Here is a 14354-nt window from a genome sequence, read left to right as displayed (position 1 = left end):
ATAACTTGGCACAAATGTTTGTTCTAATAAAACGATGTGTCATGCGCAACCACCAGACCCGTACCTCCAGGGTCAAGGTCGCACTTGCTCACTTAAGGTCAACATTGTCTATTTGAGGGTATATGTCGTGTCCGGTGCATAACTTTCTTATCTTTTAAGGGATTTTGTAAATACTTGCCACAATTGTTAACAATAATGAGATGATGTGGCATGCGCAAAACCTGTCACTTACCTACAAGGTCAATGTCACATTGGAGGTCAAAGATCAACATAGTCTGTTAAAGAGTATATTTTGTGTCCGGTCCATAACTTTTTCATAGATCAAAGGATTTTGTAAATAATTGCCACAAATAGTCACTATAATAAGACGATGTGTCATACGCATCACCTGCATCCCTACCTCCAAGTTCAAGGTCACCCTTAGAGGTCAAAAATTAACATAGTCTGTTTTAGGGTATACTTTATGTCTGATGTAGAACTTCTTCGGGTTTTGATACAATTTGGCACAAATTGTCACAATAATAAGAGGATATGTCAAGTACAACACCTGCACCCTTCCTCCAAGGTCAAGGTCACACTTAGAGGTCAAAGGTTAACAGAGTCTGTTATAGGGTATATTTTGTGTCCGATCTATAACTTCTTCATAGTTCAAGGGATTTAAAAAAAATAATTGGCAAAAATAGTTACAACGATAAGATGATATGGCATGCACAACACCTGAACCCCTACCTCCAAGGTCAAGGTCACACTTAGAGATCAAAGCTTAACATGATAGATTTTTAAATTCTGTGATTCATTTTATTTCTTTAAAGAATTATTATTGCATTTGCAGATCTAGCATTGATCATAATTTTGGACTAAAAGTCCTGAGAGCCATACCTCAATCTTTTGAAATAGCACAATTTATGCTTCATATAAAATTTCCCCGAGGCGGGAGACTTTGGTGACTTCTTGTTAAGATAAAGGCTTGTCTTGATAAGGGGAGATTTCTCGGTATTCTGTATGTTTTCTAATAAAAATCGTTACTACCACAAATATCCGGATCGGTTTTCAGCATTCAACACATTATACTGTTGTGGTCGTAACTTCAGGGATATGTATATACTATAAATTCATATGCAGATTCTTAATGAAAACATAATTCCGTCCGTTTGTTATGATTTTCTTAACGCATTTTACAAAAGTTTTTTAATGAAAGGAAAATTACATAATGGTGCTATACTGGTAAAATTGTTTCATTATTGTTGACTTCGTAAAATAGAAAAAAAAGAATCCCTAAAGAAAGTCCAACGCAACAAAATGAATTGAAAATGTTGCAGGCTCGGTTTGATTGTGCCTGTTCATATACGGTACTGGAAAGTGCAAGTTACCGTCCACGTAAAGTTGTAAAGTTGCATTCCTACTCGCCCTGCGTGCTCTGCTCAATACAACTTTAAACAATATACTCGGGTGATATAGGCTCATCAGAATATTACATCCATGGAGCACATTTTAATTGTTAATTGTTAGTGATTATGCTTCTAAAGAATAACATTTTACTTGCACAATATAGTGCTGTTATCAAAAGGTTCAAGAAGGCTATTTTTATTGTCATGTATATAGGCTTTATTCTTATTGTGTTAAGTATCTGTTTCCTGAATAACTCAGTAGGTAGAGCGCAGCACAGTCGAGGTCGCGGGTTCAATACCTACTCATGCCACTATCATTTTTAATAATATTATTTCTTTGATGTTTACATAAATTATCATGTTCATTTATCTTCTTTCAAGAAAGTTCTGTTCATGTTCATTCTGGAATATTTTTTCTCTAAGTAGTTTTGTATTCTAGATTGTTCATTGATAGTATATATTATATGATGAATGTTTGTACTTCGAGGTATGTGTGCTAATTTGTAATATTATGTGAAGTTGATATACTGATTGTGTGCTATTTTACTTATGATATCGTGACATAGGAATATATTAGTTTGCATTCTGTTATGGCCCAGTTGTTCAAAACTTTTGTTAACTTTAACAACAAATTAACTAAATAGTTGTTAAATTTTAATATTTTCGTTAGCTAACGAAATGCCAAAAATTGAGTTGTTCAGAGCTGTGTTAATTTTTTTGTTAGTTAACAAGGCGTTAAAGTGCTTAACATTTTGTTAACTAATTAACAAGAAAAATTAATCCCACAATGCAGTATGTTTCTTTCCTCCACAAAAAACAAAATGGCCGATAACTGTCCACTTCAATAAGAAATACTTAGAAAATCAGCTGATGTACATTGTCTGCAGCTTACAGCTGAGTCATAGACTAATAAAAAATGAAAACTCATGTAATATGATAAGTTTTTTTTTGGCTGTTTGGTCATGAACATACTGTAACCAGAACCCCAGTATGTCAGATCTACATGAAACTATGAACTGACTTGACTACTACTACTTGACTGACTTGAGAGTGATTTATTTCATTGTGTACAGTTTATACATAGGAAAACATATTTAAAGTTATTTTACCTTCATATTCTTTGTGTAATGCCAGTATATATCCTGGTTACTTTGTGATCTCTGTGCATATTACATGTAGAGCAGACTCCACCAGACTTGATCCTAATTTGATTCTAATTCCAAGTATCTTGTGAAGCATTTGACAATGTACCATACATTAAATATGCATTCTGGTCTGATAAATATTAACCAGCCAGCCTGCATATAAAACAAACAGTGCTTGCCATTCATCTTTTTAAAATGTTCCCGCGTTTACACTACTATACAACCTTTTCCCACATGTATATTTTCCTCGTTTTTGCATCTTTATCAGTGTTTATTCCATAATGTTTGTTAAATCCATTTGTGAAATATCAAAACTGGGTGTTAGGAAACATGTTAGCCAAGTCTGAATGATCAATTCCATTTTTAAATACTTTTTAACACTTATAATTGTAGCTGTTGACAGTAAACAACTTACACTAGAAGCCATTTTGATTTTTAGCAGTTGCATTGTGGTAAATGATGAGTCAATTACGGGTCAGACTACCCTATTGTTTTTACTTCCATATGCTTATGTTATAAGCATGTGTGGAGGTCACTGTCAAAGGCTAGGCTTATAATTTTATCATCGATTTTACTAAATAATGGTCCTTTGTTAAAAGATTGTGAACTTTTTTTGTCTTAAGGATAATACATGAAGTTTACTAATTAAGGTCCACAATCATTGCATGGATTTTGACTTATTTATGAACATTTTCAACTTACAAAAATGTATGGTTAAAATTGTGCATGCATCATCAATATTCAAAATTGCTGAGTGTATTAAATGAAACAAAACTTCATTCATGTCTTGAAATTAAAATTCCTTACAAAGACCCATAACCTTGACATGGATTTTAACTGAAAAATGCCCATTTTAACAGAATTAAATAAAAGCTTGTTCACAAAATTACAAAAGCTCATGAGTGATGATATATCTTGTCTTAAATCAAAAGACACCTTCAACTTAACATTTTCTTATCTTATTAATAAAGTCATTTTCTTATCTTATTAATGAAGTTATTAATTGATATTGTATTAACAACCAATTTGTATATTTGAGTCTGACTGGTTTGTGCATGCAAATATCAATAGGCTATCTTATTTCCTCATTTCAATAGATATATGTCTTAAAATGTCTGAAGAAGAAAATGTTAAGTGTTTTTGTATATTTATCAAACAATTATGATATGAAGTATATTTAACAAACAGTATAAATTGCAGTATACTATAATGCACATCTAGGATAAAGTGAAAGCAAGAATAACATCATCAGCATTAGGTTCAAAATACACACATTTACTCTCAAAATTTCAGCAATATGTAAGCCAGTTTATACAATTTTAATTTAATTATCTATATAATTATCTATATAATGCCTAGTGCTCAATTTTACCACACACAAGTATTGAGATCATAACTGTTAAGTTCCTAAAGATGTTCTTATTGTTTGACAGGTTTGCATGGTTATTTTACAATTATGTAGATGAAACTTTTAAAAACTTAATTTGGACATCATTTACATGTATTTATATGATAGAGATTTTGACCCAAACCAGCACTATAGTTTTAACATTTTATAAGAATCACTATTGACTTGCATAAATTAGAAAATGTGTTTTGTTTTCTCTTCCCACCTACAATACAAAGTGAATTTGCCTCTTTTCCAAAATATTATTCTCAAAATAAGATCTCAAAATTATCAAATACTCCATTGTTTACACATAATGCATGATGACCTGTTACTGTCATTGAATAATGTACAATTAAAGTCCAATGTCTTTAAATTTGAAATATAAAACTTGCTTTTAATGCACTCATATAAAAAAAGAAAATTAGAAGAAGTTTCCTACATAAATGCCAAACCCTATTTTATTTGAGTTGCAAAGGGGAGACATATTTTTATTCATTTTGGCCTTATTGAAAATAATGAAATGGTGAATCATGGAGCTTTATATTACTTCATATTTGAATCCATGGTTTACATAACATTTATATAGATGACTTAATCAACTCTCACATTTGGTAAAAAATGAAAATAATGATTAAAGTTGATGAGACAGACTATTGTAAAAATAATAGGAAGTTAAACACTTTTCAACATTACTAATATGATCAGTTGTTGTTCTATAGAATTTAGAAAGGGCAACTGCATGGTATTCAGTACTCAAGAGTTGTCCTTCTATGTATAAAATATTAATGTATGAATCCCAATATGAATTTAGGAAACTATATCATATACTATCTTAATGATATGATAATGTTCTGTCATAAAAATATACCCAAAACAACAGTATAAGATAACAGTATTGTAAACATACTACAATAATCTTTTTAAAGTAACTTAAAATGTGAGCATTGTCTGAGTGTAAATCCAGTTAGTTATAATTATTGAACCAAAATTTGCATTACAAACATATTTTCTGGTTTCCAGATGATCATGGCAGTTTATAAATATATACATAACTACAAATTATCACACTGTAATACCACATTTGACAATTTATTATTTGGCACAAAACTGACATCAGACAAAAAACATACAAATAAACATATGAGACAATGGTCCTGTGAACGTTGCTTTTGCCTTGTTGATCTTTATTCTTGTTATTGAATGATTTTAATAAGATATTTAAAGTGAAGATTTAAATTGACAAAACAAACAAAAAACTGGCAATAGTTAATCAACCAAGTAGAGGGGTTTTTGAACAAAGCAGTATTGAACCAGTGGTGTCAGATTTTGGTATAAATCAATCCTATATATGGTTTTACACTAGCAGTACAATATTATGTCAGCTTGTTACTCTAATGATCCAAAATAAGGTAGAATGAGGTAACTACATTTGTTAAGTGAAGTTCAAGAAAGTCAATTAAATCACAGACAGGAATAAATTTATGTTTGTTTATGCTGAATTTAAAAGATGATCTTAATACTGATTATATTACTTTAAAACTTGTTTATCAGTATGATAATTGAACAGATTCAGACATTTTATGAAAATTAATTTGTTTGTATACCACATTGAGGCTATTGATAGTAAATGGGACTTTCTTAAATTCCTGTGTAAATTGTTTAGAATCTTTTTATAATTAAGAATGATGTCCCAATGGCGTTAAAATGTTAAAAGCGACTGTTTTGGAGTTGACAGGGGTAAAATAAGGGAACAAGCAACTTTCTGTGCCACTAACAATAAAATTAATTCACCTATGGAGGTGAATTAATTTTCTTGTTAAATCTTTGTTAAAGCCGATGTTTTAACAAAAAGATAACGCTATTTTTTTCTGAACAACTGATTTTTTTAACAAAGATATTTAACAAAAAAATTAACAACACTTTGTTAATTTAACAGAACTTTAACGTTAACAATGTTTGAACAACAGAATTGCTTAACAACAAAATTTAACACAGAATTTAACAATTTGTTGTTAATTTAACTATGACGTCATTGTTAAATATTTAACAAAAGTTTTGAACAACTGGGCCATTGTATTTATTCTGATGTGGACATTGGACATTGATTAAATCTGAGTTGTGGACAATTGAATTTCGAACTGTGAGTTAAACTTTAGGACATTTGTTAAATTCTGGGTTTTGGATAATAGTGTGTTAAACTTTATTCTTTATTTTCATAATTTTTTATGTTATTGTAAATTACTGTTTTTCTTAAATTAAAATTGTAAAATTTGTTGTTGCCTTATCTTCTCTGTTGCGTTAAGCTCGTAACATTATATTGTATTGTTATTGTTCTTTACTTTAACATTTTATACAGTTTATTAACACTTTGTTTCGTATACAATTTTTACCATTAAGCACTTATTATATGTCTTAGCTTGTGACATTGGGTTTCATGGTAACAACTGCGCGTTGGTTTGTGGGAACTGCCAGCTTGGAAACAGTTGCGACCACGTGACTGGCATTTGTTACGGAGGCTGCAAACCGGGTTACAGTGGTGACACCTGTTTACTAGGTATTCTTTTTTATTTTGGAAGCAAATTTGTGTTTGATAGCCAGGCTCATACATTAATCCCGGGTTCTCTCCATGTAGACTTTATCTTGATGGTATCAGCAGTTTATTTTTATTATCAGTTGCTTACTTTGTATACTATAAAAATATTCACAAATTAGAACTTTGCAATTTATATGGAACTTTTTTACATGTGAAGTTTGTTTAAATAATGTTTATTAATAACTTTCACAAAATTAATTGAACAGTTATTATGTATGCTAGAGACACAAATATTTTTTTATACAATGACCATGATGAATGCATATACTCGCTTTATTTTGTTTAAGTTAAAAGTCCAGACTGCGTTTTATTTATCATGAAATATAAGGATAAACTAAAACCGTTTTTTTATATTTATATGTTTTAAAATGAAATGTTTTACAGAGGAAATCAAACATCTATCAAAATTTACTAAAATGAAGAATTTTTATTTAATTAAAATTTAATAACAGTTATTGTATGAAGATTTTGGTGAATATCAAAATATATGGACCTACTTAATGTGATATTCACCTCACCTCCTGTATCGGTTAGTTTCATATATCCAGATCCATAGACTTGGATATTCACGTCATCGTCATCAAATAAATGTACAAAAATGCACTAATTTGTTTGATAGCGAGCAAAAAAAATGCAAAACGTGTTAAAATTAATAATCGTGAAGTTTATATGATTTTTATGCACAGCTGCCAAAAATGCATGATGTTTTTTCACTTTTTTCAAATGAGGTTATTATGGTGTATCATAAATTGTCATAAAAATGTGTGATATATTATACAGCTGCTGTTTGCAATATATACCTCAATTTCCAACTTGGGTTTATAAGCTTACACCTTTTATACTGAGTCATATCAACAGTCAGAATAGTTTCAAATATAACTTATGCATAGTGTAATAACTTTTCCATTTTCCTTCTTGTACAGCATATGTTTACATTGATTAAAATGAGTAGGAAAAAATATCGTTGTATTCATATGCACAAGTGGAATTAACAACTTAATTGTCCAAATATCAGTTATGTATGTCAGAAACCTTCGCCAAAATCTATTGTGTAAATATGGGATTTTTCTTAGGGAACAGTTTTAAGGACATATTGATAATTGAACAGAATAAAAACATATTAAAGTTATTCTTCTTTTTATCTTATGTGTATAATCTATCAGTTTCTACTCAATAAACTAAATATACAGAGATAAGCTATCTAACTAAAGGTGAATATAATAATATTCAGAGATTTATACAATATTGCACTTAAATGTCTATGATTGTTAAAATTGTTATTAATCTATTTTTAAAAGATAATTTTTTTCATGTTTTTTTTCTTCTTCATAAACACATTTCAGTAAAAATAAGTTTCTCTGTCAAGTTGTAACTTATTGCAACTACTTAATAAAGGGCTAGGGACATTGGGTAGATCTCTCATTTTGCCATTTCTTGAGTTTCGTATGTAATACTTTTAGTTCCTTTTATTTGACTTTTTTCTGGATGGTTGGTTCCATTTCCGGTATTCCAAACCTAAAACCTTTAACAATTATTCTAAGGATAGGTTGCTTTTCATATTTGTCTGTTTACATATTATTTGTGGGTGATATTCAGACTTCAAAACCTATAACCACTTTTAAAATTCTAATTTCAAAAGCCGGTGCTAAGAAGTATGGACAATAGCTTGCATTTTGTTCTACATGATATAACTGAACATTATTTTTCTTTTTTAAACTAAAAACTCCAGCGTTTTGATTAAAAAAAATTATGACCCAATTGTTTTAAAGCAACCGCATGCTTGGTGTTCTACCGTTTTACAGTTGGACGCTTTGCTTTTTCTTTTGATAACATCTGACAGACCAAGTGAGAGACTCTATGATGAGCAGTTCTTAAAGCCCTTTGGAACTGAATTGTTTTAATGTTCGTCTTCTGTCTTGCTTCGTCGGCCCTTGTAGCTGTTTTTCTGGTTGCTCTGCTTTCCTTTAAGAAGTACTTTCTTTATGTTTATACGGCTCTAGCTTTTTATACATATTTACACAATCTTGAATCTGTTTTATTTATTTCGTCTATTGTAACTATGGCGTTGGAAGAAAATTTCACTTGGTGGGGATTCGTTTGTTTTATTTACACTGTCTTGTCATATAGGAACACATTGGGGCTAAAAGCGAGGTTTTGCGCTCCTCAAACGGGTTTAAATTTCCCAGCGGTGTAGCTACCACTGACCGTTCCAATGCGATACCCCTCTGTGTTCCTTCCCGTGTTTCACATGTGTGTATTATTACATGTTTTAAATGTTTGCATGTTCTGTGATGTCCACCTTTTTAAATTATCGTTAAAGGTAAGTATTTTCTTTCGACCAGCCCGTCCTCTTTTTTCACCCAGATTTCCCCTTCCACTCCTTATTCCTTTAATGCACATTTGGCTCCTTTGTGTTTAATTGTTTCACTTATTGCGTTTCCCTCCCCTCCTTTCGCCGTCCTTGTTTTCCCTCTTAATTCTGGTTTTGTGCCTTCTGTGTGCCCTGCTGTTGTGTCTTGGATGTGTGTGTCGAGGACTGCGTCCTTTGAATGTTGCCTTTGCCTTGTTGATCTTCATTTTCATTTGTTTAGCAAGGTTACCTAACTTAAAAGAATTCTAATTTCTCATGTAAGAAGAAGTACTGTCTTTATAATAACAGCAGGTCACAAGTACCTTATGGCAGCTGTTTCCCCGTACTTCACTTCAGTGTTAATAAATTGTTTTAGTCTTTCGGGATCATTGATGCCAGCACTATTAAGTGTAGATAATTGAGTACCACTCCAGTCGGTGCTAGGGGTCGTGAGAGATCTTGCACCTATTCATTATTCTTCATGCACAGACTCAATCAAACGAAGTGTGCAAATTTCATGTAAATTTGTTGTGATTAATGCTTCCGAGGGATCACTTCGTTCATATTTTTAAATGTCAATGTAACACTGTTTTACATGTCACAAGTTATGGATTTACTTATTCTCTCAAACAAAGCAAACAGAAGGAAAAAGGTACAAGTAAATTTTATATCATATAAAGATATATAACTCTCGTTTTTCACTATTTTTCTGTTTTCTTATAAATGTATGTTTTTTTTTTTCAAATTTGTGTTTATTACAATCAATCATTTCAAATTAAACACATAAGTCATTTAATCAAATTTGAAAAAAAGAAACAATATTGAATCGTGTATGCATGTTAAAATAAATTATTTAAAATGGCAGATTGACTATATATGGACACAAACCCCCAAAAAGTTATTTCTTAGAAGATTTGGTTACTTTTAACAATTTAACCATGTGCGAAATACAGATTTTTTGTAAGTGTGTTTTCATTTCAAAAAACAGTAACTACCTGATAATGGTTATGTTTCACAAACTACAATCTACAATTTTTAAAATGTATTGATCGCGGAAAAAGTAAACATTATTCATGTTATGGCTATTGTAACCTAAGGCTCAACAGTAATAAGTTTAATAAGAAATCAGTATAAAAATGTCATTTAATATAGACATAAATCACATAAAAAATGTCGACTTATATTCTTGTAAATCAAATCAAACTATCATATTGGAACACTCAAGAAATGTGCGCAATCGTTATCCACCAGGAAACATTATACTTGTTAAACCAACTGAAAACTAAAACAATAATAATTTTATATTCATACGTAATGTAGCGTCCATACTATTGTAAGTAAATTTCCGATAAAAGTATGTCAAATTACATATAAAAGAATTATTCATTTTACCCTAATTAATTGTAAAACAAAATCAATGATAATATTGCTTGAGGTAGAGATAAAGATATAGTACTTACACTGCAATAAAGTATTAAAACTATCATTTGATTCAATAATTGAAATAATAATTATTATATAAAACATTACAGTTTCAGACAAGATTTTAAGTGACACAAAACCAGATACAGGATGTCATGAAACACCAAAGCTTAAAATAGTTTTGATATGTGTCGGAATCCTTTGTGTCATTCTTGTTGTGTACGCTACAGTAATAACGATCTTGTTTAAACGTCAGAGGACGCATAACGGTGAGTTGTTTTTATTAATTTATTCATTCATTAAAATAGATTCTAATCACTGACAGAAAATTTATTTAGATAAACTTATGTATAAACATTGAAAAAAAATCCTGTAAAGAATAAAAAACAACAAATACTTCTTATTGGTTGTGAAGACCAATACATGTACATCAATGAACTTCGAGAAATTAACACTATAGTCGAATTAACGACGACATGTCTGAATAGATATGAAGGGGAGCGGTGGCCTAGTGGTCAATTAGGTGTCTGCCTCTCAACCCATAGATCATGGGTTCAAGCCCTACTCGGGTCACGACCACGTTTCTTATATGATACCAGTTGGTTGGTTGGTCCCAGGAAGCGAACTCGAAAGTGATTAATATAAGTTGCAAGATCAAGCTGAAATAAATATGTTTAAACCAATGATATGAACTCATTTTGGTATTTCAGAATATCTATTTTTCTATTTTATTGATTACATGTTAAAGAAGAAGATTGGAATGATAGAAGTTGCTGTGGATGGTAAATCTATTGTTCCTTATCACATATGATATGTTAATATGTTATTAAAAGATATTTATAGCTTAATTCTGATACCCAGTTAGAGTTTTCCGGGTATTGATGGATACCGAAAATAACTTTTGTCGCGAAAATAGGATCGCGGCTACGAAAATAATATTTTTTTTGAAATGGTGCATTTATTTCTTTTAATAATTTTCTTACTTATATATGTATGCATTCTATAAATGTTTTTACAGCGATAGTAAATTAAATAACCAAAATAATATCTTAGAAAGTGAATTTTAAGCCTAAAATACATCGTTCAAAAATAGCTCATATCGCCGTGTAAAGCGACACTAAGAAAATCGGGTCTACGAACATAAGATTTATTGTTGATACAATTATTTTTGTGTTATTAAATGATTTATATGAGTGAAATGCTAAAGAATAAGATGTTTTTTAAAGAAATATTAGACTTGAAATTGTGCTATACAGAAAAAACGCATGCGAAAATAACCTTAAGAAGATGGCTACTACGAAAATAAGATTTAAATGGTTCAAAACTAATATTTTTATTTAAATGTCATTATTTTATTTTTGAATGATCCTGAAAAAAGATGGTAAGAATTAAACATTTTCTTATAAGACAAGAAATGTTTGTGGTCAAAAGGTATCAAAATTTTTTAAAAAAAAGAACTAGTGCGAAAATAAAAGCTATATAAGAATATGTACGAAAATAAAATCTATACAGTACTATACGAAAAAACGACTTAAAAGGAAGTACTTTTCACCACAAACATTTCTTGTTTTATAAGAAAACATTTAATTCTTATAATCTTATTTGCAAAATCATCAAACAAAATATTTAAATATACGTTATGAACAATGTTAATGTTTTCTCAGGTTATTTTCGCATGCGTTCTTTCTATAATAGTTGGGATATATACCTTATTTACCGAACAAACGTCTGCTAATTTCATCTTCTTATACGACAAGAAATGTCAAAACATTTTATTCTTTATATTTCATGCTTGCAAATCCTTAAATAACAACAAACATTTTCGTAGACGCAATCTTATTTTCGCTTAACTGTACACAGCGAATTTAGCTATTAATGAACAATGTATTTTTGGATCAAACTTTCCTTTTTTAGATATATTTTTGGCTCTGCAAATTTTTTTCGCTGTAAAATCACTAAAAGAATGCATGAATATAAAATTTACAGAATTATCTAAAAAGATAAATGCACAATATCAAAAATAAATTTTATTTTGGTAGCCGCGATCTTATTTTCGCAAAAATAGGTTATTTTCGGTATCCATCTATACCGGATTTTTCCTTGGTATTAACATCAAACAAGATCTTAGGTAAATAAGTGGTCTTATGTATCATACGTATTAAATAATACGAAAGATCTTCAATATGCATTATAATATTAAATTATCCAATATTGTCAACAGGGTAAAATACAACGAAATGCAAGATTATGCAGCTTTATCAATGAAAAGAACTTTGAAATGATTTTTGTTCTGCAAGTTGTTCATTTTGAAAATTATGTATCTAAAATGCCTTTTAAAAAATACTTCCTTCTGTAACTCTACAAGAGTTTTTTCCCCTTACACCCATGTCGCGATATTTTTTGCTTAATTCCATTGATTAATAAAAACATTAATCTTGCATTAACAATCCATTAAATCACTACTTAATCTAGCAGTTTATTTTCATGAGAGTTTAATGGTCCGTGAGAAAAGTTGTAATTCTATTTTTAGGAGCTATGCAAATAAAACGAATAAAAAAGAAACAGTAACAACTGAAGCAGCACCAGAAGCAGCGATTGAGCTTGCGAGAGTTAACATAAATGCCATTGACTATGAATCTCATCAATATACAGATCTTACTCCTGATACAGGAGATGTCGAAGCAGCATATGAAACAATTCAACTTGAATGACCATGACTAGAAAAAGTGTTACATAACCTGTTTTTACAAGGTGTTTACTGTACTCTGAAATCCAATTAATAATTTGATATGACAATGATACATCTTTTATTGGGAATTTGTCCTTTAAACTATTATATGCGTTGCGTTAAAAATTATGTTATAACAGCCACCAGGATTGTTTAACACTCCACTACCATTTACAACTGTCTTAGGAAGTGACGTATCACGGAATGTAAAGTAATCTTGTAGGGCAATCAAAAATATAAGAAACTTCAGGCTTAGATTTAGCAGATTAAAACTGTGTTGTAGAAACAATCAGCTTTGGTGTGTACTTTCCTTATGACCTCAATCAATGATGACGTTTTATAATCATAAGGGTTAAACAAACTACCTTTTTATGCACAGGTATAATTACACATTGACACCATTTTTCTGGGAATGCTCTGTAACTAACTTCGTTTATTTCACCCTTAGATATTTAGCTATTAAAGAGAAAGTTCTAATTGTCATCCTAATAATTCATTCATCTGAATTAACAAACTTCACAAATTGTAGCCTGTAAATTTTCACCAATACACCCATCAATATCAGCTACAGAAAACAACTGTCTATGGTGATTGAACTTGTCTACTATATGGTGAATGTCTGTAAAATGTTTTTTTTAAAATATTCATTTTCTTCCAACATTCTTTGGAGTTATAAATGCTTTAATCAATATCAGCTATTAACTGTTTGTATATACATATATTTTTGTCTACATATATTTTATATGAATGCTTATTGTCATGATCAATGTTTAAATAATGCAAACTTGGACATTATCTGATTTCCGCAGTAAAATAGAAGTAGAGAAATACAGAATCCCTAAAGAAAGCCCAACACGACAAAATTGAAAATGTCGCAGGCTCGGTTTGATTGAGCATGTTCATGGACGGTACTGGAATGTGCAAGTTGCCGTCCGCGCCCTCTAGCACCGGCTTAAGCAGAATTCAACATTTAACACGAAAATGGTGAAATTTTGAATTTAGAAACATTCGCAGATGTGTTCATACGGCGGTTATCATGAAACCTTCAATGTGACATTAACACTTCACGGGCAGTTATATAAATACATTCAACACCAAACAATGCCCTCTTTTGTAGTCTATGGCTTTTGTGAAGTTTACGATACAACAGAGATTCACTACAAAAACTGTTTACCTTCTCAAATTCATCAATTAGTATATAACAATCATTACAATGTTCATACAGTGAGTCTAACCTGTCAAACAGATCTGGCATCTTAGTATCACCGAAGAAGATAATGAAAAAAATGTTTTATTGTGTACATTTTCAAACTTTTTATCAAATGTTATATTAGAATG

General features: G+C 30.4%; 1 protein-coding gene across 1 annotated transcript in view; it reads left to right on the top strand.

Moving 5' to 3' along the window:
• LOC132749560 (uncharacterized) overlaps window positions 1–13818 on the top strand; it is a 60942-nt gene extending 47124 nt beyond the window's left edge. Inside the window, exons 15-18 of the mRNA XM_060739370.1 lie at window positions 6340–6477; window positions 10399–10557; window positions 11037–11070; window positions 12819–13818. Of these exons, the coding sequence (XP_060595353.1) occupies window positions 6340–6477; window positions 10399–10557; window positions 11037–11070; window positions 12819–12999 (512 nt within the window). The 3' untranslated portion in view covers window positions 13000–13818. The remainder of the gene's footprint in view (window positions 1–6339; window positions 6478–10398; window positions 10558–11036; window positions 11071–12818) is intronic.
• Window positions 13819–14354: the final 536 nt, after the last annotated feature.

This window comes from Ruditapes philippinarum, unplaced genomic scaffold, assembly GCF_026571515.1.
Source record: "Ruditapes philippinarum isolate M1 unplaced genomic scaffold, ASM2657151v2 ctg656_1_1_1_1, whole genome shotgun sequence".
Classification (NCBI taxonomy): domain Eukaryota; kingdom Metazoa; phylum Mollusca; class Bivalvia; order Venerida; family Veneridae; genus Ruditapes; species Ruditapes philippinarum.
The sequence above is the reverse complement of the archived record's forward strand: the minus strand, read 5'-3'. Positions and strand labels throughout refer to the sequence as shown.